Source organism: Pogoniulus pusillus, chromosome 41 (assembly GCF_015220805.1).
Source record: "Pogoniulus pusillus isolate bPogPus1 chromosome 41, bPogPus1.pri, whole genome shotgun sequence".
Taxonomy (NCBI): domain Eukaryota; kingdom Metazoa; phylum Chordata; class Aves; order Piciformes; family Lybiidae; genus Pogoniulus; species Pogoniulus pusillus.
In genome coordinates, this window is record NC_087304.1 from 3,093,384 (window position 1) to 3,118,759 (window position 25,376).

General features: G+C 59.2%; 1 protein-coding gene and 1 long non-coding RNA gene across 5 annotated transcripts in view; both read left to right on the forward strand.

Moving 5' to 3' along the window:
- The window catches only part of DOT1L (DOT1 like histone lysine methyltransferase), a 96,025-nt gene extending 77,893 nt beyond the window's left edge, over positions 1-18,132 (forward strand). For 2 of the 4 annotated variants that reach the window (XM_064175098.1, XM_064175099.1), the window contains exons 24-29: positions 631-1,244; positions 5,532-5,737; positions 7,312-7,376; positions 7,756-8,727; positions 9,917-10,523; positions 17,422-18,132. In XM_064175098.1, coding sequence (XP_064031168.1) covers positions 631-1,244; positions 5,532-5,737; positions 7,312-7,376; positions 7,756-8,727; positions 9,917-10,488 — 2,429 coding nt within the window. In that variant the 3' untranslated portion in view covers positions 10,489-10,523; positions 17,422-18,132. The remainder of the gene's footprint in view (positions 1-630; positions 1,245-5,531; positions 5,738-7,311; positions 7,377-7,755; positions 8,728-9,916; positions 10,524-17,421) is intronic. The other 2 variants (XM_064175100.1, XM_064175101.1) reach the window with 2 other exon arrangements.
- On the forward strand, positions 11,998-13,541 carry LOC135192247 (uncharacterized). The gene is made up of 2 exons (XR_010308953.1): positions 11,998-12,114; positions 12,177-13,541. It is a non-coding gene; the product is annotated as an uncharacterized LOC135192247 (long non-coding RNA).
- Positions 18,133-25,376: the final 7,244 nt, after the last annotated feature.

Consider the following 25,376-nt stretch of genomic DNA (forward strand, 5'->3'; position numbering starts at 1 on the left):
CTGCTGCCTCTGCTGTTCTGAGAGCCCAGAGACAAAGCCTAAGGAGAGGACAAAACTCATTTACAGGCTGGAAATTAGCCTGAGAGTGAAGGAGGTGAGAGACAGGCACAGGTTGAGGGTGGTGAGACCCTGGCACAGGTTGCCCAGGGAGGTGTTCAAGGCCAGCTTGGAGATGAGGATCCACAACCTCCCTGGAGGTGTTCAAGGCCAGGTTGGAGATGAGGATCCACAACCTCCCTGGAGGTGTTCAAGGCCAGCTTGGATGAAGCCTTGAGCACACTGGGCTGGTTGGAGCTGTTCCCTGCCCACGACAGGGGCTTGGCACTGGAGGGATCTTTAAGTTCCCTCCCAAGCCAACCCCATTCTGTGAATCTCTGAATCCCATCAGACTCAGAGCAGAGGACAGGACATGTCCATGGCACACAGGACTTGTCCTGCCCTGACAAAAGGACAGGACAAACCTTTAACCCCCTCTGACTGAAACCATCAGCACAGAGCCACTTTTCTCCCCTGTCTCCTCCTCCGGCGTCCCCTGTGCCACACAGCCTCAGGCAGTGCTGCAGCTGCTCCCAACCCTTTCACCCTCAGCAGGAGCAATGATTTGTGACCTTTTTTTTCCCCTTCCCCCAGGTTTTTCTTACTCTTCTGGCTCGGTGGCACTCAATGGAAACCTTCCCAACAGCCCAGCCCACCTGAACCACAGCGCTGAGCAGGCAGCTCCGGACGACTCCGGCAGCCTCTTTAACTCAGTAGGCTCTCGGAGCTCCACTCCACAGCATCCTCTGTTGATGATGCAGTCGAGGAACTCTGGGCAAAGCTCTCCTGCTCCCCAGCACTCCACCAGCCCCAGGCTGAACGGCACAGCCCAGAGCCTGGTCGGGGTTCTGCAGTATGCAGACGCCCAGAAGATGTTCGCCGAAGGAGCCAAGGGAGAGCTGCAGCCTGAGGCAGCCTTCGCGGATGCCGAGAGCGAGGCCAAGAGGAGAATCATCTTTACCATCTCCCCCAGTGCAGGCCATGTGAAGCAGTCCCCATCCAGCAAGCACAGCCCCCTGCCTGCCAGCACTCGGCCAGAGGCAGGCCAGGCCCAGGGGCAGGAGGGGAAGAAGCGAGGCCGAAGGAAGAGATCCTCCACGGGCACCTTGAGCGGCTCCTCCGCGGTCTCCCCCAAGCGCAAGTCCCTGCCTGCTGTCTCGGGGCTCTTCACGCAGCCCTCGGGGTCACCACTCAATATCAGCTCCATGGTAAGGGCCACAGAGAGCAAAACAAGCAGCAGAGGGCTTGGGGAAGCTCTTTGGGTTAGCAAAGAACCAGGCAGGGTTGGAAGGGGGCACAAGGAGCAGGCAGCGCCAACCTCCCTGCTGTGCCCAGGGACACCCTACCCTAGAGCAGGCTGCACACAGCCTCAGCCAGCCTGGCCTCAAACACCTCCAGCCATGGGGCCTCAACCACCTCCCTGGGCAACCCCTGCCAGGCTCTCACCACCCTCATGCTGAACAACTTCTTCCCAACATCCACTCTGACTCTCCCCATTTCCAGCTTTGTTCCATTCCCCCCAGTCCTGCCCCTCCCTGACAGCCTCAGAAGTCCCTCCCCAGCTTTCTTGTAGCCCCCTTCAGATCCTGGCAGGCCACAATAAAGACACCTCTCAGCCTGGCTGCTCCAGGCCTCATCCAGCCTGGCCTTGAGCACCCCCAGCAAGGAGGCAGCCACAGCCTCCCTGGGCAGCCTGGGCCAGGCTCTCAGCACCCTCACACTGCACAACTCCTGAGGTGCTGGAAGGTGTTTGGAGAAGGGCAGCAAGGCTGGGGAGGGGCCTGGAGCACAGCCCTGTGAGGAGAGGCTGAGGGAGCTGGGGGGGTGCAGCCTGCAGCAGAGGAGGCTCAGGGCAGAGCTGATTGCTGCCTGCAGCTGCCTGCAGGGAGGCTGTAGCCAGGTGGGGTTGGGCTCTGCTGCCAGGCAGCCAGGGCCAGAAGAAGGGGCCCCAGGCTGAAGCTGTGTCAGGGCAGGTTGAGGCTGGATGTTGTTAGGAAGTTGCTGTCAGAGAGAGTGATTGGCACTGGAATGGGCTGCCCAGGGAGGTGGTGGAGTGGCTGTGGCTGGAGGTGTTGCAGCCAAGCCTGGCTGGGGCACTGAGTGCCATGGTCTGGTGGCTGGGCAGGGCTGGGGGCTGGGTTGGGCTGTTGGAGCTTGGAGCTCTCTCCCAACCTGCCTGATTCGATGATTCTATGATCTTTGGGTAACCTGTTGCAGAATTTTACCACCTGTGAACAACTTCCTCCTGATGTCCAACCTAAATCTCCCCTGCTGCCCTTGGCTGCCATCCTGGACAAGCTGTTTTGCTCTGGCAGGGGAGCTGCAGGCTGCTGTTGGCCTCTTCTCTGAATTAACTGAGCACAGGAGAAGAGGAAATGGCCTCAAGGGGCACCAGAGGAGGTTTAGATTGGAGATGAGGAAGCATTTGTTTGCTGGAAGAGTGCTCAGGCACTGGAACAGGCTGCCCAGGGAGGTGATGGAGTCCCCATTCCTGGAGGTGTTCAAGGCCAGCTTGGATGAGGCCTTGAGCAAGCTGGGCTGGTGGGAGGTGTCTATGGCAGGGGGTTGGAGCTGGATGATCTTGAAGGTCTTTTCCACCCCAGCCCACTCTGTGCAGTGCAGTGCAGTGCAGTGCAGTGGAACATCTCCCTGTGAGGACAGGCTGAGGAGCTGGGGCTCATTAGCTTGGAGCAGAGGAGCCTGAGGACTGCCCTCCTCTGTGTGATGGGCAGGAGCCAGGCTCTGCTCAGGGGTGCCCAAGCACCTGACAAGGGAGGGTGGGCACAAACTGGAAGCCAGGAGCTGAAACCTTTTTGGTGTGAGGCTGCTGGAGGCCTGGAGGAGGCTGCCCAGAGAGGTTCTGGAGTCTCCCTTTCCAGAGACCTTGCCAGACCTACCTGAATGCATCTCTCTGTGACCTGCCCCAGGTGATGCTGCTCTGGCAGGGGGATTGGACTGGCTGAGCTCAGAGGTCCCTTCCAACCCCAGGTGATGCTGCTCTGGCAGGGGGATTGGAGTGGCTGAGCTCAGAGGTCCCTTCCAACCCCAGGTGATGCTGCTCTGGCAGGGGGATTGGAGTGGCTGAGCTCAGAGGTCCCTTCCAACCCCAGATGCTGCTCTGGCAGGGGGATTGGAGTGGCTGAGCTCAGAGGTCCCTTCCAACCCCAGGTGATGCTGCTCTGGCAGGGTTGGGTTGGAGTAGCTGAGCTCAGAGGTCCCTTCCAACCCCAGGTGATGCTGCTCTGGCAGGGTTGGGTTGGACTGGCTGAGCTGAGAGGTCCCTTCCAACCCCAGGTGATGCTGCTCTGGCAGGGTTGGGTTGGACTGGCTGAGCTCAGAGGTCCCTTCCAACCCCAGGTGATGCTGCTCTGGCAGGGTTGGGTTGGACTGGCTGAGCTCAGAGGTCCCTTCCAACCCCAGGTGATGCTGCTCTGGCAGGGGGATTGGACTGGCTGAGCTCAGAGGTCCCTTCCAGCCCCAGGTGATGCTGCTCTGGCAGGGTTGGGTTGGAGTGGCTGAGCTCAGAGGTCCCTTCCAACCCCAGGTGATGCTGCTCTGGCAGGGTTGGGTTGGACTGGCTGAGCTCAGAGGTCCCTTCCAACCCCAGATGATGCTGCTCTGGCAGGGTTGGGTTGGACTGGCTGAGCTCAGAGGTCCCTTCCAACCCCAGGTGATGCTGCTCTGGCAGGGTTGGGTTGGAGTAGCTGAGCTCAGAGGTCCCTTCCAACCCCAGATGATGCTGCTCTGGCAGGGGAATTGGACTGGCTGAGCTCAGAGGTCCCTTCCAACCCCAGGTGATGCTGCTCTGGCAGGGGGATTGGAGTGGCTGAGCTCAGAGGTCCCTTCCAACCCCAGGTGATGCTGCTCTGGCAGGGGGATTGGAGTGGCTGAGCTCAGAGGTCCCTTCCAACCCCAGGTGATGCTGCTCTGGCAGGGTTGGGTTGGACTGGCTGAGCTCAGAGGTCCCTTCCAACCCCAGGTGATGCTGCTCTGGCAGGGTTGGAGTGGCTGAGCTCAGAGGTCCCTTCCAACCCCAGGTGATGCTGCTCTGGCAGGGTTGGGTTGGACTGGCTGAGCTCAGAGGTCCCTTCCAACCCCAGGTGATGCTGCTCTGGCAGGGTTGGAGTGGCTGAGCTCAGAGGTCCCTTCCAACCCCAGATGATGCTGCTCTGGCAGGGGGATTGGACTGGCTGAGCTCAGAGGTCCCTTCCAACCCCAGGTGATGCTGCTCTGGCAGGGGGATTGGACTGGCTGAGCTCAGAGGTCCCTTCCAAACCCAGGTGATGCTGCTCTGGCAGGGTTGGGTTGGACTGGCTGAGCTCAGAGGTCCCTTCCAACCCCAGGTGATGCTGCTCTGGCAGGGTTGGGTTGGACTGGCTGAGCTCAGAGGTCCCTTCCAACCCCAGGTGATGCTGCTCTGGCAGGGTTGGGTTGGACTGGCTGAGCTCAGAGGTCCCTTCCAACCCCAGATGATGCTGCTCTGGCAGGGGGATTGGAGTGGCTGAGCTCAGAGGTCCCTTCCAACCCCAGGTGATGCTGCTCTGGCAGGGTTGGACTGGCTGAGCTCAGAGGTCCCTTCTAACCCCAGGTGATGCTGCTGTGGCAGGGGGATTGGAGTGGCTGAGCTGAAAGGTCCCTTCCAACCCCAGGTGATGCTGCTCTGGCAGGGTTGGAGTGGCTGAGCTCAGAGGTCCCTTCCAACCCCAGGTGATGCTGCTCTGGCAGGGGGATTGGACTGGCTGAGCTCAGAGGTCCCTTCCAAACCCAGGTGATGCTGCTCTGGCAGGGTTGGGTTGGACTGGCTGAGCTCAGAGGTCCCTTCCAACCCCAGGTGATGCTGCTCTGGCAGGGTTGGGTTGGACTGGCTGAGCTCAGAGGTCCCTTCCAACCCCAGGTGATGCTGCTCTGGCAGGGTTGGGTTGGACTGGCTGAGCTCAGAGGTCCCTTCCAACCCCAGATGATGCTGCTCTGGCAGGGGGATTGGAGTGGCTGAGCTCAGAGGTCCCTTCCAACCCCAGGTGATGCTGCTCTGGCAGGGTTGGACTGGCTGAGCTCAGAGGTCCCTTCTAACCCCAGGTGATGCTGCTGTGGCAGGGGGATTGGAGTGGCTGAGCTGAAAGGTCCCTTCCAACCCCAGGTGATGCTGCTCTGGCAGGGTTGGGTTGGAGTGGCTGAGCTCAGAGGTCCCTTCCAACCCCAGGTGATGCTGCTCTGGCAGGGTTGGGTTGGACTGGCTGAGCTGAGAGGTCCCTTCCAACCCCAGGTGATGCTGCTCTGGCAGGGTTGGGTTGGACTGGCTGAGCTCAGAGGTCACTTCCAACCCCAGATGATGCTGCTCTGGCAGGGTGGGGAGGTTGGGCTGCCTGATCTCCAACCACTACCAGTCTGTGCTGCTTTGATCTGTGGAGCTAAGGCTGCTGTTGCTATCCTGAAGGAGAGGGACGTTTGTTGGGGGATGCTCTGACCTGTGCCTGCTCTCTTTCCTTCTTGCCCAGGTCAATAACATTAACCAGCCTTTAGAAATAACAGCCATTTCCTCTCCTGAAAACTCCCTGAAGAACTCTCCTGTTCCTTACCAGGACAATGACCAACCCCCAGTGCTGAAAAAGGAGAAGCCTCTGCTGCAGCCCAACGGCGTCCACTACTCACCGCTCACCTCCGACGAGGAGCAGGGCTCTGAAGATGAGCACAACAGCAGCAGGTGAGTGCCTGCCCCTGGCCTTCAGCCTCAGCTGGCCCTGCCACCTGCCAAGGACTGCTCCACACCACGGAGGTGGCTCAAACCTCCTTTGTTCCCATTCCATTGGAGACTTAGTTCTGACATCTTGGGCGTTAGGAGAAGGTTTTGCATGGAGAGAGTGGCCTGGGACTGGAATGAGCTGCTCAGGGAGGTGGTGGAGTCACCAAGCCTGCATGTGTGGAGGTGAATCTAACAAGATTCACCTTAGGGAGGAAGAGGAGAGAGGATTGTGCCCCTTGGCTCTGCTCTGCTCAGACCTCACCTCCAATCCTGTCTCCTGTGTGCAGCCTGGATGTGGTCAGAGGTGGTTTGGAGGTGGTGTTTAGGGAGGTGGTTTAGGGTGAATCTTGTTAGATTCACCTTAGGGAGGAAGAGGAGAGAGGATTGTGCCTCTTGGCTCTGCTCTGCTCTGCTCAGACCTCGCCTCCAATCCTGTCTCTAGTTGTGGTGCCAACAGCAGGAGGAGGACACAGAGCTGCTGGAATGAGGCTAGAAGAGGCCCAAAAGATGCTCTAAAGGCTGGAGCAGCTCTGCTGTGAGCACAGGCTGAGGGTGTGCAGCCTGGATGTGGTCAAAGGTGGTTTGGAGGTGGTGTTTAGGGAGGTGTTTTAGGGTGAATCTTGTTAAAGTCACCTTAGGGAGGAAGAGGAGAGAGGATTGTGCCCCTTGGCTCTGCTCAGACCTCACCTCCAATCCTGTCTTCTAGTTTTGGTGTCACCAGCAGGAGGAGGACACAGAGCTGCTGGAATGAGGCTAGAAGAGGCCATAAAGATGCTCTAAAGGCTGGAGCAGCTCTGCTGTGAGCACAGGCTGAGGGTGTGCAGCCTGGATGTGGTTAAAGGTGGTCTGGAGGTGGTGTTTAGGGAGGTGGTTTAAGGTGAATCTTGTTAGAGCAGGGCTCTAGGTTGGCCTTGGTGATGCTGAGGGGCTTTGGCAGCCTGCATGTTGCTGTGATTCTGTCATCTTCCTGTGGTTGAAGATGTTCAGGTGAAGAAGATCCCAGAAGATCTTCATCTGGGAGGAGGGAAGGTTTAGGAAGCAGTGGGCAGGCAGCAGGGCAGGAGAGGAGATTCTGCCCCTTCACTCTGCTCTGCTCAGACCTCACCTCCAAAACTGCCTCCAGTTGTGGTGTCCCCAGCAGGAGGAGGGCACAGAGCTGCTGGAGTGAGGCCAGAGGAGGGCACAAGGATGCTCCCAGGGCTGCAGCAGCTCTGCTGTGGGCACAGGCTGAGGGAGCTGGGGGGGTGCAGGCTGCAGAGGAGAAGGCTCCAGGAGCAGCTCAGAGCTGCTGCCAGGGCCTGAAGGGATCCTGCAGGGAGGCTGCAGAGAGACTTTTGCTGAGGGGCTCTGAGGCAGGCCAAGGGGGAATGGTTTGGAGCTGAGGCAGAGCAGGGGGAGAGTGGAGCTGAGGAAGGAGTTGTGCAGTGTGAGGGTGCTGAGAGCCTGGCCCAGGCTGCCCAGGGAGGCTGTGGCTGCCAGGCTGTGAGGTGCCACAGCAGCTGCAGAGCTCTCTAACCTCTTTCTTTCCCCACCAGAATCGAGAGGAAAATTGCAACCATCTCATTGGAAAGCAAATCCCCCCAGAAGGCTGTTGAGAATGGTAGGTGTGAGGGTGCACTGGATGGACTTGGGGCTGGATGTCTGCCACTCCCTGAAGCTGTTGGTCAGGGGGAGGCTGTTCTGAGCTGCTGAGCACAGCCAAGCTCTGCTGGGAGAAGTTCTCTGGGGTAAGGGCAGGGAGATCCCAGCACAGGCTGCCCGGGGAGGCTGTAGATGCCTTCTCCCTGGAGGTGTTCAAGGCCAGGCTGGCTGATTCCTTAAGCAACCCGGGCTGGTGGGAGGTGTCCCTGCCCACAGCAGAGACTTGGAGCTGGCTGAGCTTTGAGCTCCCTTCCACCCCAACCCAATCCTTAGCCCCAGCAGGGCAGACTCACTCAGCTCTGACTTTTGACGGCAGCAAAACTTCTCTCCCAACCCAGGTGGCAGCTTGGCCGGGAGGAAACCACCACAAAGCAACGAGAACATCAACAGCAGCAAATGGAAATCAACTTTCTCCCCTATCTCTGACATCAACCCGACCAAAACCACAGACAGCTCCTTGCAGGCAGCCTCAGCCCTGGGTCAGAACTCGCTCTTCGCTTTCCGCCTGCCCTCCGACGACAGCCTGCCCATGGAGGCCAAGCTGAGTGCTCACTCCAGGAAGGGCATGGCCATGCCCTCCTCGGGGGGGGATGGGCTCAGCCCCAGCACAAACTCCACCAACGGCTTCAGCTACGGCGGGGGGCTGCCGGCCGAGGTGGGCGTGCACAGCTTCATGGATGCTGCTTCCCTGCCGCACAAGGCTGCGGATGCCGCCGCTGGCTGCTCCCTGCCTTTCCAGTCTCAGCGAAGCAAAGAGGTGGGGATAGCTGAGAGCAATCCTTTCTTGAACAAGAGGCAGCTGGAAGGGCTCAGCAGCGCCAAAGGAGAAGAGTCCAACAGGTGTGGGAGCAAAGGCAAAGAGCTGAGCGAGGTCTGCAGCCGCCCCGGGGGCAGCTCGGAGAAGAGCTGCTCCCAGCACAACGGAAAGGTGAACAAAGGAAGGGACCGAGAGGTGGAGTTCAAAAACGGCCACAACCTTTTCATTTCTGCTGCTGTCTCCTCCGGTGGCCTTCTGAACGGCAAAAGCCTTCCCCCTGCTGGCTCAGCAGCAGCAGGCAACCCAGCGTCTTCTGTCCAGCCTCACCACCCCTTCCTCAGCACTCTGAGCACTGGATCGCAGTTCCCCCTGGGCTCCATGGCCTTGCAAGCAAACCTCAGCTCGGTGACAAACTCCTCAGTCTTGCAGTCCTTATTTAACTCCATGCCAGCTGCTGCCAGCCTGGTCCACGTCTCCTCAGCTGCAACCAGGCTGACTAACTCTCACACTATGGGGAACTTCTCTCCTGGGGTTACAGGTGGAACAGTTGGAGGTAGGCAGAACTCTTTCTCTGCTCTCAGACAGGGCCTGAAGGAAGCTCTGACCCTGCCTCTGCAGGGCTGAAAGCCTCTCCCACTGCTGCAGGACGTGGAGCAGATCTTGGCCCCACATAACCAATCTCCTCTCTGTGTCTCTCTCTCTTTCTCTCTCTCTTTCTCTCTTGGAAATGCTAGGATGAGTTCAGTTCCCCACAGTGAAATCTCTTGAGCTTTGTCTGCTTAGCTGAGCTTGTTGTTCTCACCTCCCTGAGAGGATGCACCCAGACTTTGTCAGCTCCTAATGTTTGCTTGGTCAGATGTTGGCTGTGTTGGAACCAACTTTAGGTCTGCCTGCAGGTAAAAGGATGTAAACTGGTACCGAGTTGAGGAGCTCTTTCACTTGGCAGCTTGAGTGAAGGTTGAGCTTAGGCTTTGGATGGATTTAGCCTGATCCAGGAAGAGCATCAGAGCCTCTTCAGAGGAGGTGGTGTTGGGAACTGGGTAGCATTCTGGCTCTTGACTGGACTTTGCCATGCCAGGAAGGGCAATGCCATATGCACCTGGCACTTGTGGGCTCCTGCAAGGGCTTGGCTCCTGTGGCCCAAGCTGGCAGGACTAGCAGATAGCCTCAACCTGCCACTGCTAAGTGTCCCAGGCAGACTTTTGCTTGCCTGTCCATAACCACTCAGGCTCCCCGTGGCTGGGGGGGGGCAAATCCTACCTCTCCCATCTCTGAGCTGGGCTGGAAATGCACAGACCTGCCCTCTGCTGCCCTGCTCAGTGGGGAAAGCAGGAGGGTGGCAGGAGCAGCACTTGGAGTTCTTCAGCCAAACAACTCTAGAGACCACCCAATGCCCTCCCAGGCCTGCCTGGGTGTGCTCTAGACCTGGCAGCTCTTGGCTCTGCCCAGGTAGAGGTTGGCAGTAGGCAAGGTAAGTGATGAAACCTTTTGTCCCTCCTGGCCTGCACCATTTACCTCTCATTGCTTGCTGCCTCTCCTCACGCTGCATAGTTGTGTCTGGGGCTGTGTCTGGATGGTTTTGGCTTTGGTTTTTGGTGCTTGTTGGTTTTTTGTTTGGTTCTGTCGGTTTCCTTCTTTGTTTTGGCTCTCTTTTTTGCTGGGTTTGCTCTTTTTTTTTGTCATCACCTTGAGACTTGTCCAAAGCCATCTGCTGAAGCTGAGTTTTTCTCTCCTGTTTGCAGGTGTTTTTAACCATGCGGTGCCTTCTGCCTCCTCTCCTCACCAGTTTGGAGCCAGTTTCAGCAGTGCTGTTTCTAGCAGCACGGTGCTAAGCTTAAACCCCCTGCAGGCTGTCGCCAGCTCCTCCTCCTCCTCCTCCTCATCCTCATCTTCATCCTCATCCTTCCCACCCTCCTCCTCTAATTTAGCGGCACCTAGCGAGAGCAGAGCTGCTCAGCACCTCGGCAGAGCTCCAGTGCAATCTGTTTTCCATCCCCCTCCTAACGTCTCCCTGCCTCCTCCTCCTCCCCTGCTGGCCTCTAACCCCGAGCCTGCCCTCCTGCAGAGCCTGCCCTCCCTGCCCCCCGCCGAAGCCTTCCTGCCCCCCTCCTCTGCTGCTCCCCCCCAGCCTGCTAACGCTTCTCTGTCTCTCAAGCTGGCTTCCCTGCAGCACAAAGCCTCTCGGCCCTCCTTTACAGTCCATCACCCTCCCCTGCCCCGCTTGGCGCTGGCACAGGCTGCCCCCGACGCCGCTGGCAGCTCGGCCGTGTGGGTGGCCCTTGGCATGCAGGCTCCCGGGGCCAAGCCGCGCTAGAGAGAGCTTGCTTAGCTAACTGCTTGTGCTGCAAGGTAAGGCCGGGCACAGCGCCCCCGCCGCGGGGCAGGGCTGCAGGCAGGCCGGGGAGGGGCTGCCCGCGGGCACAGCAGGCAGCGCAGGATGCACAGCCTTGGGGCTGCCAGGGTGTGTGCTGGCACAGCCTTGGGGCTGCCAGGGTGTGTGCTGGCACAGCCTTGGCACTGCCAGGGTGTGTGCTGGCACAGCCTTGGGGCTGCCAGGGTGTGTGCTGGCACAGACTTAGTGCTGCCAGGGTGTGTGCTGGCACAGCCTTGGCGCTGCCAGGGTGAGTGCTGGCACAGCCTTGGGGCTGCCAGGGTGTGTGCTGGCACAGCCTTGGCGCTGCCAGGGTGTGTGCTGGCACGGCCTTGGGGCTGCCAGAGTGTGTGCTGGCACAGCCTTGGGGCTGCCTGCTCTGGTAGTCAGGGTCTGTGCTGGCACAGCCTTGGCACTGCCTGCTCTGGTAGTCAGGGTGTGTGCTGGCACAGCCTTGGCGCTGCCAGGGTGAGTGCTGGCACAGCCTTGGTGCTGCCTGCTCTGGCAGTCAGGGTGTGTGCTGGCACAGCCTTGGGGCTGCCTGCTCTGGCAGTCAGGGTGTGTGCTGGCACAGCCTTGGCGCTGCCAGGGTGTGTGCTGGCACAGCCTTGGGGCTGCCAGGGTGTGTGCTGGCACAGCCTTGGCGCTGCCAGGGTGAGTGCTGGCACAGCCTTGGCGCTGCCTGCTCTGGCAGTCAGGGTGTGTGCTGGCACAGCCTTGGGGCTGCCAGGATGTGTGCTGGCACAGCCTTGGCGCTGCCAGGGTGTGTGCTGGCACAGCCTTGGCACTGCCAGGGTGTGTGCTGGCACAGCCTTGGTGCTGCCTGCCGAGGCAGTCAGGGTCTGTGCTGGCACAGCCTTGGCACAGTCAGGGTCTGTGCTGGCACAGCCTTGGTGCTGCCAGGGTCTGTACTGGCACAGCCTTGGTGCTGTCTGCTGTGGCAGTCAGGGTGTGTGGTGGCAGAGGCTGGCAGAGCCCTGGTGCCCACTGTGGCAGTCAGGGTGTGTGGTGGCAGAGGCTGGCAAAGCCTTGGTGCCCACTGTGGCAGTCAGGGTGTGTGGTGGCAGAGGCTGGCAGAGCCTTGGTGCCCACTGTGGCAGTCAGGGTGTGTGGTGGCAGAGGCTGGCAGAGCCTTGGTGCCCACTGTGGCAGTCAGGGTGTGTGGTGGCAGAGGCTGGCAGAGCCTTGGTGCCCACTGTGGCAGTCAGGGTGTGTGGTGGCAGAGGCTGGCAGAGCCTTGGTGCCCACTGTGGCAGTCAGGGTGTGTGGTGGCAGAGCCTTGGTGCCCACTGTGGCAGTCAGGGTGTGTGGTGGCAGAGCCTTGGTGCCCACTGTGGCAGTCAGGGTGTGTGGTGGCAGAGGCTGGCAGAGCCCTGGTGCCCACTGTGGCAGCCAGGGTGTGTGGTGGCAGAGGCTGGCAGAGCCTTGGTGCCCACTGTGGCAGTCAGGGTGTGTGGTGGCAGAGGCTGGCAGAGCCTTGGTGCCCACTGTGGCAGTCAGGGTGTGTGGTGGCAGAGGCTGGCAGAGCCTTGGTGCCCACTGTGGCAGTCAGGGTGTGTGGTGGCAGAGGTTGGCAGAGCCTTGGTGCCCACTGTGGCAGCCAGGGTGTGTGGTGGCAGAGGTTGGCAGAGCCTTGGTGCCCACTGTGGCAGTCAGGATGTGTGGTGGCAGAGCCTTGGTGCCCACTGTGGCAGTCAGGGTGTGTGGTGGCAGAGGCTGGCAGAGCCTTGGTGCCCACTGTGGCAGTCAGGGTGTGTGGTGGCAGAGCCTTGGTGCCCACTGAGGCAGTCAGGGTGTCTCACCAAGGGCTGTTGTCTTGGTGCCCCTGGCTCAGCTGCAGGAGAGCTGTGCCAGGCTGAGGGCACTTCGTGCCAAGCTTTATTCCTGCTGCCCAGGGCAGGTTGTGCACAGCTGCTGGCAGGAGCTGTTCCCTGCTCTGAGTGCCCTTCCCTTCTCCTTGCCCCCACCACAGACTGTTGCATCTCCACAGGCAGAGCTCAGCTCTGGGCTGGGTCCTGCTGCTGCTCTCTGCCTGCCCCTGGCAGCCTCTGGGGCTTGGCTTTGCTCTCAGGCTGCAGCAGAGCCAGGTGCAGGCAGCTCCTGCCCTGCAGCCCCTGTGCCTCCTGCAGCAGAGAGCCAGGGAAAGCCTCCTCAGGCTGAGCTGCAGCTTCTGGGTCCCAGCTTGTTGCTTGTCCTGTCACTGGGCACCACCACCACCACAAAGAGCCTGGCACCTACTTCTTCTTGCCCCCCCCCACCCCCCTCCCAGCCCTCAGGTATTTATAGGCATTGCTCAGATCCCCTCTCAGCCTTCCCTTCTGCAGGCTCTCAGCTTTCCCTCACAGCAGAGAGCCTCCAGCCCCCTTCAGCATCCCCTGAGCTTCCTCCAGCAGGCCTCTGTCTCTCCTGAACTGGGGAGCCCCAAACTTGGGTGCAGTATTCCAGAGGTGGTCTCACCAGGGCAGAGCAGAGGGAGAGGAGGAGAAGCTCTTTAGACCTCACAGAGCAGGACTGGGCCTGATCTGTGCACTGCAGCTTTGCTGGACCTGCCTGCTGGGGCTGCCACTACCAGACCCCCCCCACCCCTCACCCCCTCCACCAGCTGCTGGATTGATGCTCACCTGCCCAGCCCTGGCATTCCTGGGCAGGCTGTGAGTGGGCAGGCAGGGAAGCTGCAGGCTGAACTGGTCCAATGCTTCCTGCAGCCCCTGCAGCAGGTATCTCAGTGTCTTCAGAGGCACCTCCAGGGTCCAGTGTTGCCACCACAACTGCTCGATGCCAGTGCTCTGGTGGCATCCCTGCTGTCCCCAAACCTCCTGCTTGCAAAGTTCAACCAAGCTGGCAGGGTCCAGAACTCCCTCCCTGCTTCTCTCCTCTGGGTCTGTGATGTTGTTGCTGTTCACTGCTCCCAAAGCTGTGTACAGAGTGTGGTTGGATGCTCCTTTGCTGCTTGTAAAACATGACTCAATTACAACCTACCTGAGAGCTTCTCTTGACTCTGCATTGTCTGTGCTGTCTTCATCAGCAAACTGCTCCACAGCCATTCCCCACCCCCCCCCCAGAGCCTCAGGAGGGCTTTTGTCAGCCACCTAAGTACCCCTTGCAGCCTTCTGCACAAGAGGGGAGAGGCTGAGGAAGAGCTTGGGGATGCTGAGGTCCCTGTGGGCCAGCAGAGATCTGCTGTGATGTGCTGAGAGACTGAGCTGGAAAAGGCCCCCAGTAGGAAGAGGAGGGGAGAGGAGGGCTGAGGAGGGGACAGGCTGAGGCTTGGCACCTGGGGGTGGCTGAAGAACAGCCTGAAAGGCTTCTGCTGCCTGAGCTGGAGCTGAGGGCATCTTGGTTAGGCTCCATACCCTCAGCTGTGGTGTGGCAGAAAGGATCTGAGCAGGGCTGAGGGCATCTGGGGTTAGATTTTGGCCTCCCCTCAGCTGTGGTGTGACAGAAAAGGTCTGAGCAAGGCTGAAGGCATCTTGAGTTAGATCTTAGAGTCACAGAACCAAGCAGGTTGGGAGAGAGCTCCAAGCTCCAACAGCCCAACCCAGCCCCCAGCCCTGCCCAGCCACCAGACCATGGCACTCAGTGCCCCAGCCAGGCTTGGCTGCAACACCTCCAGCCACAGCCACTCCACCACCTCCCTGGGCAGCCCATTCCAGTGCCAATCACTCTCTCTGCTAGGAACTTCCTCCTCACATCCAGCCTCAACCTGCCCTGCCACAGCTTCAGCCTGGGGCCCCTTCTTCTGGCCCTGGCTGCCTGGCAGCAGAGCCCAACCCCACCTGGCTACAGCCTCCCTGCAGGCAGCTGCAGGCAGCAATCAGCTCTGCCCTGAGCCTCCTCTGCTGCAGGCTGCACCCCCCCAGCTCCCTCAGCCTCTCCTCACAGGGCTGTGCTCCAGGCCCCTCCCCAGCCTTGCTGCCCTTCTCCAAACACCTTCCAGCACCTCAACAGCTCTCTGCAATGGAGGAGCCCAGAACTGGACACAGCACTGCAGGGGTGTCCTGAGCAGTGCTGAGCACAGGGGCACAAGAACCTCCCTTGTCCTGCTGCCCACACTGCTCCTGAGCCAGCCCAGGCTGCCACTGGCTCTGCTGCCCACCTGGGCACACTGATTCTGAGCTTCCCTCAGCTGTGATGTGACAGAAAGGGTCTGAGCAAGGCTGAAGGCATCTTGGGTTAGATTCTGAGCTTTCCCCCAGCTGTAGTGTGACAGAAAAGGTCTGAGCAGGGCTGAAGGCATCTTGTTGGACTCTCAACTCTCAGCTCTGATGGTCCCTGGCACAGAAAGGTTCTGAGCAGAGCAGGAGAGGCACAAAAGTGGCAGAAGGAGGTGGATGACAAAGCTGGGTCGTGGAGCAAAGGAGCAGAAGTGATGCTGCCAGGAGATGGTGTCTGGCAAAGGGACCCCAGTGGTGGTCCTGCTGCCTGTGAGTGTTGGGCACAGGTCAGATGGCTGAGTGGTGGCACTGCCTGCTGTGGGTAGCTGCACTTGGAGCCTGTCCTGAGCCAAGGCTGAGATCTGCAACTGAGAGCTGAAACAAACTTGCTCTGCCTGCCAGGAGGAGGGCAGGGTTGGAGTGGAGATGAGGAGGGAATTGGGGACAGTGGAGGGTGGGGAGAGACTGGCAGAGGTTGCCCAGGGAGGTTGTGGAGCACAGAAGCACAGACTATGATCTTTGATCCCATTCTGTGCTTCTGTGCTCCACAACCTCCCTGGAGAGATGCTCAAGGCCAGGCTGGATGAGACCCTGAGCAACCTGTGCTGGTGGGAGAGGTGCCCATGGCAGGGGGGGGAAGGTCGGGGTTGGATCTGGCTGATCTCACAGGTCCCTTCCAACCCCTTCCATGGATCTATGCCCAAACTCAGAGTGCTGGCAAAGAGCTGAAGCACTCAGCTGGGCACCACTTCTGCCCCCCCTCTACCCAAATGCAAGAGCCAGGCCCAGAGCCTGCAGGTGGTGGTGGCAGTGTGGGAAGGCAGCCAGGCTGGGAGCTGCTGCCTCTGAGGGAAGCATCCTTTGGGATTGCAGCTGGGGCAAGAGCTGCTCCTGCTGCTCCTTTGCCTTCCTCCCTCACCTCCTCAGCCACCAACCAGGCTGGGAGCTGCTGCTGCTCCTTTGCCTTCTTCCCTCACCTCCTCAGCCACCAACCAGGCTGGGAGCTGCTGCTGCTCCTTTGCCTTCTTCCCTCACCTCCTCAGCCACCAACCAGGCTGGGAGCTGCTGCTGCTCCTTTGTCTTCCTCCCTCACCTCCTCAGCCACCAACCAGGCTGGGAGCTGCTGCTGCTCCTTTGCCTTCCTCCCTCACCTCCTCAGCCACCAACCAGGCTGGGAGCTGCTGCCTCTGAGGGAAGCAGCCTTTGGGATTGCATCTGGGACAAGAGCTGCTGCTGCTCCTTTGCCTTCCTCCCAAACCTCCTCAGCCACAAAAGAAGGAGCAGCAGCAACAGTTCTTGCCTGAAATGCAGTCCCAGAGGATGCTTCCCAGAGGAGCAGCAGCTCCCAGCCTGGTTGGTGGCTGAAGAGGTGTGGGAAGAAGGCAAAGGAGCAGCAGCAGCTCTTGTCCCAAGTGTAATCCCAAAGGATGCTTCTCAGGCATTCCTGGCTGCTGGCTGAGGAGATGTAGGAGGAAGGCAGCCAGGCTGGGAGCTGCTGCCTCTCTGGGAAGCATCCTTTGGGATTGCATCTGGAGCAAGAGCTGCTGCTGCTCCTTTGCCTTCCTCCCAAACCTCCTCAGCCACCAACCAGGCTGAGAGCTGCTGCCTCTGTGGGAAGCATCCTCTGGGATTGCATCTGGGGCAAGAGCTGCTGCTGCTCCTCTGCTGGCCGAGGAGGTGTGGGAGGAAGGCAGCCAGACTGGGAGCTGCTGCTTCTCCTTTGCCTTCCTCCCACACCTCTTCAGCCACCAACCAGGTTGGGAGCTGCTGCCTCTCTAGGAAGCATCCTCTGGGACTGCATTTGAGGCAAGAGCTGCTGCTGCTCCTTTGCCTTCCTTCCACACCTCCTCAGCCACCAAAGGAGCAGCTGCATGTGGGGCAAGAGCTGCTGCTCCTTTGGTGGCTGAGGAGGTGTGAGAAGAAGGCAGCCAAGCTGGGAGCTGCTACCTCTCTGGGAAGCATCCTTTGGGATAACATCTGGGGCAAGAGCTGCTGCTGCTGCCCCAGATGCAGCTGCTCCTTTGGTGGGTAAGGAGGTGTGGGAGGAAGGCAGCCAGGCTGGGAGCTGCTGCCTCTGAGGGAAGCATCCTTTGGGATTGCATCTGGGGCAAGAGCTGCTGCTGCTCCTCTGCTGGCTGAGGAGCTGTGAGAGGAAGGCAGCCAGGCTGGGAGCTGCTGCCTCTGTGGGAAGCATCCTCTGAGATTGCATCTGGGGCAAGAGCTGCTGCTCCTTTGTCTTCCTCCCACAGCTCCTCAGCCACCAAAGGAGCAGCTGCATCTGGGGCAAGAGCTGCTGCTGCTCCACTGCTGGCTGAGGAGGTGTGAGAGGAAGGCAGCCAGGCTGGGAGCTGCTGCCTCTCTAGGAAGCATCCTTTGGGATTGCATCTGGGGCAAGAGCTGCTCCTGCTGCTCCTTTGCCTTCCTCCCACACCTCCTCAGCTACCAAAGGAGCAGCTGCATGTGGGGCAAGAGCTGCTGCTGCTCCTTTGGTGGCTAAGGAGGTGTGGGAGGAAGGCAGCCAGGCTGGGAGCTGCTGCCTCTGTAGGAAGCATCCTTTGGGATAACATCTGGGGCAAGAGCTGCTGCTGCTGCTGCTCCTTTGGTGGCTGAGGAGCTGTGGGAGCAGCATTAGAGCTGCTTTGACCCCCTCTGAGACCTGGGAACTGCTTTTCTCCTGCCTTTTGACTGAGTTGAGTTCTCTTCCTCTCCTCCTGTCGTGCAGGTAATTAGGATTTCTACCTCAACCCAATGTGACCTATGCAAGGACAACGTGGACCAACTTCACTCAGCTTCCACTGAAAGGTGCTCACCTGGGCCTGTGCAGGGGTTTCTACTCTCTTACTACTGGACAAAAACCAAACCCAACTGAGAATAACAATAAAAAACCACCACGAAATCCCAACCCCCCCACACAGAGAGACAAAACAAAGGCAAACAGAAATCACAGAAGAGCAAAGATTTTCGTTTCCCCCCCCCCCTCACCACCACCTTGTTTTTAACTGTGAACCTGAGTGAGGAAAAAGAAGAGGAAGAAAAGACAACAACAAAGGCAAAAGAAACACTTCAAAGCTCCACTTTGGGCTTGGTTTTAGTTTAGAGCTTTTCTTTTGGGGTGGAATTGATTTGTTGGAGGGGAGGGGGGTTAGGGGGTTTGGGAGGGGGATGGGGGGAGAGGGAAGGAATTATTCCACCTAGGGGCAGAAAGAAATAAGCCAATGACAACTTTTTGGGTAGCTCTGAAGGGTTTAAGGTGTTGGCACCACCAGCAGAGGTTGAGGGAGGGGAAAGCCTCTCCTCATCTCTCCTCCTTTCCCTTCCTTCCCCTCTTCCCCTTCCCTTCCCCTCGGTGCTATTTCACCCCTTGGGAATCTGTGCCTCTAAAGTTTGACTCCTTGGTGCTGAGTTTTGGAGGGCTTGACCAATGCCAAACCCACTTCTGCAGTTTATTTATTGCCCTTTCCCCCCCCTTTTCCCTCTCTCCTTTGCTCTCTTCATATCCCAATCCCTTCCCCACTCCCTCCCTCTCCCCAAGCCTGGTTTCAGCACCTACAGAGGCAAGGAGCCTCCTGCAGCTGCTGCTGTGGCTTGGGTTGGACTGAGCCAGGTGCTCTATGACCTGGGTTGGGGGTTAGTGGTGGTCTAGAGCTCAGTCCTTCCCCCCCCCCCCCCCACCTCTGCAGCAGCTGTTGGAGTCCCTCCTGGGGATGGCCAGGGCCAGGCTCAGCATGGTTTGAAGAGGAGTTCAAGTCCTGCTCTGCTGCTGCCACTCAACTCACTGTGAATTTCTGCCAGCCAGCCTGGGAACTGCTTTTCTGGGGGGGGCATATGAACAGGACCTTCAGTCACTGGTGATGCCCAAGCCCCTTTGTGCCAGCCTTGGTGCTCCTGGAGTGGTGCAGGCAAGCAGGGGATGGGCTCAGCTCGTTGGGATGAGGCTTTTTGTCCCCTGGGTGCAGGTAGTGACCCCCCCCCAAAATGCACTTCTGCTTTTGGGCTTTTGGATGTGTTTCTTTTTGCTCTGCTTTTTCTTTTTTTGGCTTTTGGATGTTTCTTTGCTCTCTTTTTGGGGGTTTTTAAAGCAGATCTGAATGGTAGTTCACAAAAAACACCTCCAGCTCAGCTGCCAGGGCAGTGAGCTGCAGTCGGCGCTGCCAGCGGTGGCTGCTGCCTGGGGTGGAGCTGGGGGGTGGCAAAATTCTTCCTTCCCTGAGCTTTGGTTCCTCTTTTTGATAGTCCTCTGTGGGCTTTTGAGGTGGTTCAATGCACAGGAAGCTTGTAAAGGTCTTTGGACAAAGAAGAAAGGAAGGGGAAGGATGGAGCTGGTCAGGAGAAATGAGGCTGGACCTGAGGTGTTTCTCCCCTCCCCCCCCCCAGTGAAAGGGGATTGCAGCAGCAGGGTGAGCAGAAGCAGGAGACTGAAAGGCTTTGGTGGACCTCCCTGATGCTCTCAGTGACCTTTTTGCTGTCTTCAAATCACTTTCTAGGTCACTTCATGCTCTCCAGCCATGAGGCTGAGCCAGGCAGCTGCAGGAGCATCCCAAAGGCACAGAGAACTGGGCTGGACCCAGCAGCTGCTGAGCTCTTGTTTGAAGTGGGCAGGAAAGCTCTGCCCTGATCTGCCTGGGTGCAGGGGGAATGGTACTGAGGCCATGCTGGGGAGAGCAGCTCCTGCCCTGCCCACTTCCTTGGACAGCCTCAGCAGAAGCTGCCAAGTGCAGTTCTTTTGTTGCTCTCCCAAGTTGTGTCTTCCACAGGCAGCCTTTGTGTGCAGGAACCTGCTCTGGCTGGGAAGGGAAAGGATTTGCTGGCCCTGGGAATGAGGGCACAGCTTGGACCTGTCCTGTGCCCTGCATGTGGGAGAGGACTTGGCAGCTCTGTGCCCTGCTGAGCTGCAGCAGTCAGGTGGAAAGGCTGGGAAAGGGCAAAGATGCTCCAAAGGGAGAGAGAGCTGAGGACCATCCAGTAGCTTTTAGAGTAGCTTCTAGTGGAAGCTGTAGACAAGAGTATGTCCTGGAATCCAGGAGGTCAGTGTAGCCCAGATATGCTGTGGCTGGCAGTTGGGCAGCTCCAGCTTCTTCCAGCTCCTTGGGTGACTGGAGGTGGCCAAGCTGCTGTGGCATCCTCCTCAGCCAGGCTGTGCCTTGGGCTGTGCCTGAGCAGCTGCTTGGAGGAGCAGCAGCAGCAGCTTTAGTTGTATCTCTGTGCCCTGTGATTTGTGTTCCCTGAGAGGCAGAGAAGCAGCAGCAGCTTTAGTTGCATCTCTCCCCCTGTGATTTGTGTCCCTGTGAGGCAGAGGAGGAGGCAGCAGCAGCTTTAGTTGCATCTCTGTCCCCTGAGAGGCAGAGGAGGAGGCAGCAGCTTTAGTTGCATCTCTCCCCCTGAGAGGCAGAGGAGCAGGCAGCAGCAGCTTTAGTTGCATCTCTGTCCCCTGAGAGGCAGAGGAGCAGGCAGCAGCAGCTTTAGTTGCATCTCTGTCCCCTGAGAGGCAGAGGAACAGCAGCAGCTTTAGTTGCATCTCTGTCCCCTGTGAGGCAGAGGAGGAACAGCAGCAGCTTTAGATGCATCTCTGTCCCCTGAGAGGCAGAGGAGCAGGCAGCAGCAGCTTTAGTTGCATTTCTCCCCCTATGATTTGTGTCCCCTGAGAGGCAGAGGAGGAACAGCAGCAGCTTTAGTTGCATCTCTGTCCCCTGAGAGGCAGAGGAACAGCAGCAGCTTTAGTTGCATTTCTCCCCCTATGATTTGTGTCCCCTGTGAGGCAGAGGAGGAGGCAGCAGCAGCTTTAGTTGCATCTCTGTTCCCTGTGAGGCAGAGGAGCAGGCAGCAGCAGCTTTAGTTGCATCTCTGTCTCCTGAGAGGCAGAGGAGGAGGCAGCAGCAGCTTTAGTTGCATCTCTGTCCCCTGTGAGGCAGAGGAGCAGGCAGCAGCAGCTTTAGTTGCATCTCTGTCCCCTGTGAGGCAGAGGAGCAGGCAGCAGCAGCTTTAGTTGCATCTCTCCCCCTGTGAGGCAGAGGAGCAGGCAGCAGCAGCTTTAGTTGCATCTCTGTCCCCTGTGAGGCAGAGGAGGAACAGCAGCAGCTTTAGTTGCATCCCTCCCCCTGTGAGGCAGAGGAGCAGCAGCAGCAGCTTTAGTTGCATCCCTCCCCCTGTGAGGCAGAGGAGCAGCAGCAGCAGCTTTAGTTGCATCTCTGTCCCCTGAGAGGCAGAGGAGCAGGCAGCAGCAGCTTTAGTTGCATCCCTCCCCTGCTGTGATTTGCTTTTGGAGCAGTGCTTGGCTCAGATCCTTTGCTGAAGAGAAACCAAGGCCCAGTGCTGCTTGGACCTCTTCATCTGGAGGCACAGAAGGCAGGCAGCAGGAGGACTCTCAGCACCACCTCACAGCTGAGCACAGCAGCAGATGTTTGCAGAAGGAAGCAGACCAGAGAGCTCTGTGGAGCCTGCTCCAGCCCTGCAGCACCCAGCTGGCTGCTGGCACCACTCCTGGGATGAAGAGGAGGGCAGAAGGTCCTTCTGGGAATGCCTGGGATGAAGAGGATGGGCAGAAGGTCCTAGGAATGCCCAGAGATGAAGAGGATGGCAGAAGGTGCTTGTGGGAGTGCCTGGGATGAAGAAGAGGGCAGAAGGTCCTTGTGGGAGTGCCTGGGATGAAGAGGAGGGCAGAAGGTCCCTGTGGGAGTGCCTGGGATGAAGAGGAGGGCAGAAGGTCCCTGTGGGAGTGCCTTGGGGTGAGGTTCACAGCGTTCTGAGGAGCAGGGCAGGAGGGGCAGGGGCAGTGGTGGGCCCAGTGCCACCTGTGGCACACTGAGTGCTGCCAGGATGGTCTCTGGAGCCTGTGACTCTCCAGCTGCCATCTGGGGAGGCCAAAGGGAAACCAGGCCCTGGCCCAGGGATCAGTCCAGAGCTGGGACAGCTTCCAAAGGGACTCAGCCTGCTGAGCTTCTGCCTCACCCCTGGGGCCTTCAGCTGCCTCCATCAGCCTCCTTCAGCTGCCTCCTTCAGCCTCCTTCAGCTGCCTCCATCAGCCTCCTTCAGCTGCCTCCTTCAGCTGCCTCCTTCAGCCTTCTTCAGCTGCCTCCATCAACCTCCTTCAGCTGCCTCCATCAGCTGCCTCCATCAGCCTATTGCAGCTGCCTCCTTCAGCAGCCTCCTTCAGCTGCCTCCATCAGCCTCCTTCAGCTGCCTCCATCACCTCACCACCGTGGTGCCCTCTGTGCCAACACTTCCCTCTTGGCAGGAGTCTGGAGCTGCTGGGACCTCGCCAGTGTCTTCCAGCCACGCCTGGCACTGCTGGCACCTTCCCCCTGGGTTGGAAGGGACCCTCCTCACCCAACCCCCCTCTGCAGGGGGTGGCAGCTCTGGGCTGGACCTCCAGAGCCATCCCCACTGAGCTGTGCTGCAGGGAGGTGCCTGAGGAGCTGCTGCTGGCAGGGAGGTGAGAAGCCAGGAGAGGGCAGGGCTTGGGCTGAGGTCTCAGAGGGCTCTGCTAGCAGGGAGGTGTTGCCAGGAGAGCTGTGATGTGTCCTGGTGGCTCTGCTGCTGTCACAGAGCAGCTCAGGGTGGAAGGGAGCTCAGAGCTCACCTCCTCCACGGGCAGGGACACCTCTGAATGAGACTTGGCTGCTGAAGGCTTCATCCAGCATGGCCTTGCCAGCACCTGGGGCAGGTTGCTGTTGGTTCTCCTCTCTCTGGAGGGGATGGGCAGAAGAGCTTTGAGATCTGCTCCGTGTGGCTGTGAGGAGCAGCCCCTGCTGGAGGAGTGCTGGGGCAGGGGTGGGGGTTGGGGGGGGTCTGAAACCTGTTTCCAATCAGTGAAGATGCTTTGGAGTGGTGGGATCCAAGCAGCCAGTTCCAGAGAGGCATTCCTGCTGCCTGACCACATCCTGCCTGCTGTGGCTGTCCCCCTGCTGCTGCTGCTGCTGCTGCTGGCACCTGTCAGGAAGCCCAAGGCCATCCTGGAGCACAGAAGCTGCCAAGGGAACTTCCTGAGCACCACTGAGCAGAAGCTGTGGCCCCACTGCAGCACTTCAGCCTTGAGGAGCAGCCTCCTGCTCTTCCTTTTTTGGTGCTCTGCTCCCTCTGGCTGGGCTGAGTCCTCCCAGGGCCCTGCAGAGCTCTGCCAGCGGCGCAGGAGGAGTCACTCAGCAGCAGTTTCTCCCCTTAGCTGGGGGCTGGGGGGGGCACCCAGGAGGGATTTGGGTGGCTGAGGGAGAGTGGTGGAGTGGGAAAACCTTGCTGGAGGCTGGTGTGGAGCTGGTGTGAAGGAGGAGGTGGAGGTGTCCCTGCATCCCCTCCTGCATCCCCTTCTGCTGTGCATGAGGCTGGTGTGGAGCTGGTGTGAGGGAGGAGGTGGAGGTGGAGGTGTCCCTGCATCCTTTTCTGCATCCCCTCCTGCATCCCCTCCTGGTGAGCTGAGCTTGAGGCTGGTGTGGAGCTGGTGTGAGGGAGAAGGTGGAGGTGGAGGTGTCCCTGCATCCCCTTCTGCTGTACATGAGGCTGGTGTGGAGCTGGTGTGAGGGAGGAGGTGGAGGTGTCCCTGCATCTCCTTCTGCATCCCCTCCTGGTGAGCTGAACATGAGGCTGGTGTGGAGCTGGTGTGAGGGAGGAGGTGGAGGTGTCCCTGCATCCCCTTCTGCATCCCCTCCTGGTGAGCTGAACATGAGGCTGGTGTGGAGCTGGTGTGAGGGAGGAGGTGGAGGTGGAGGTGTCCCTGCATCCCCTTCTGCATCCCCTCCTGGTGAGCTGAACATGAGGCTGGTGTGGAGCTGGTGTGAGGGAGGAGGTGGAAGTGTCCCTGCATCCCCTCCTGCATCCCCTCCTGCATCTCCTCCTGCATCCCCTTCTGCTGTGCATGAGGCTGGTGTGAGGGAGGAGGTGGAGGTGTCCCTGCATCCCCTCCTGCATTGCCTCCTGGTGAGCTGAGCTTGAAGCTGGTGTGGAGCTGGTGTGAGGGAGGAGGTGGAGGTGGAGGTGGAAGTGTCCCTGCATCCCCTCCTGGTGAGCTGAACATGAGGCTGGTGTGGAGCTGGTGTGAAGGAGGAGGTGGAGGTGTCCCTGCATCCCCTCCTGCATCCCCTTCTGCTGTACATGAGGCTGGTGTGAAAGAGGAGGTGGAGGTGGAGGTGTCCCTGCATCCCCTCCTGCACTGCCTCCTGGTGAGCTGAGCTTGAGGCTGGTGTGGAGCTGGTGTGAGGGTGGAGGTGGAGGTGTCCCTGCACCCCCTCCTGCTGTGCTGTGCATGAAGCAGCTCCTTTGGGAACCCTCACAAGGTGGGAAGCATCTTCAGCTCTGGAGTTCAGGTTGTGGCTGCAGTGGGGGTGAGGAGGAGGCTGCCAGCAGGGAGGGAGGCTCAGGGCAGAGGCTCCAGACAGCCTCATCAGCAGAGGGGAGGCTGAGGGAAGGCAGTGGAGAGCAGCAGCAGTGCCTGTGGAGCAGCTGGAGGTGGCTCTTGGCCAGGTGAGGGTTTTGGGGACCTCCCCTCAGCCCCCCCCCCTCCCCCAACACCTGGCTGGGGCTGCTGTGGGGACCTTGGTGGCCACCAGGACTTGGTGGAGCTGTGCCCTTGTGACCTTCTATGGGCAGCAGTTGGCTCCCTGCAGGTGGCAGCTCAGGGCTGGGCTGCTCCAAAAGCTGCTTCCTTGCTCCAGGTGGGAAGAGAAACTGGGAGCTGCTTTTCAGGCTGCTGCTCCTGGCTCAGGCTTCCCTCTGGCCAGGTCTGGAGTTGGTGCTGAGCCTCTCAAGCACTCAGCTCCCAGCCTGGAGTCAACCTCCCTTGCTCCAGAGCCCTTCCAGTGCCCACCATGGGTGCTGCTGGCTCAAGAGCCACAAGTTAGGACTTGGTGGCTTTGCCCTGGTGTCCCTCTGAGGGGTCTTTGGCTGAGCAAATCCTTTTGCTTCACCTTGAGATTGGTTCCTTTCACTTGGCAGGGGCTGCAAAGCTGCAGCTGAGTTGACCTGGGAGAACTTTTTCACTCCAGCTCCTCCAGCTGGATAATTCTCTGCCTTTGCCTTTGCATTGAGCCAAAAAAAAGAACCCCCAAACCCCAAGAGAGGACCTCTGGGAGCTGCCAGGCTGAGTCCTTCAGCCTGTGCTGAGCAGGGCCTGGGGAGAAGCCACCAGGCAGTGTTTTTGTGAACTATCTTTGCAGGGGGAGAAAAACCTCTCCAGGACTTGGGGGGAGCTGTGGGGGCAGAGCTGGGGATCAGGCTGCAGCTTTGGGGCTCACAAGAGAGGTTTTTTTTTCCCTTTGCTCTTCTCTGCTTTTGGATGTTTTTTGTCCCCTCCAGCAGCTTTGTAGGTTGCCTCTCACTGAGAGGTGATGGAGCAGCTCCAGACCTCCTTCTGCCATCGTTGCTTTCTCTCTGGCAGTAGCAGTGGGGGAAAGAAATCCACTGGAGGGTGGAGAAAAGCTGAGTTGGGTCAGCTTCAGGGGGGGGTAAAACAGGAGGCTTGCAGCACATTTGCTGTGCAGAGGCTCCCAGGGCTGGGTTGGCTTGGATGGAAGCAGAGAAGTTCATCCCAGCTCCCTGCCCATGGGCACAGATTCCTCTCACCAGCCCAGGCTGCCCAAGACCTCACCCAGCCTGGCCTTCAGCAACCCCCAGGCAGGAGCCATCCTCCTGAGGAGGAGCTTTCATAGCTCCAAAACTCAAATGATGGCTCCAAAGAGCCAGGTTGGAACT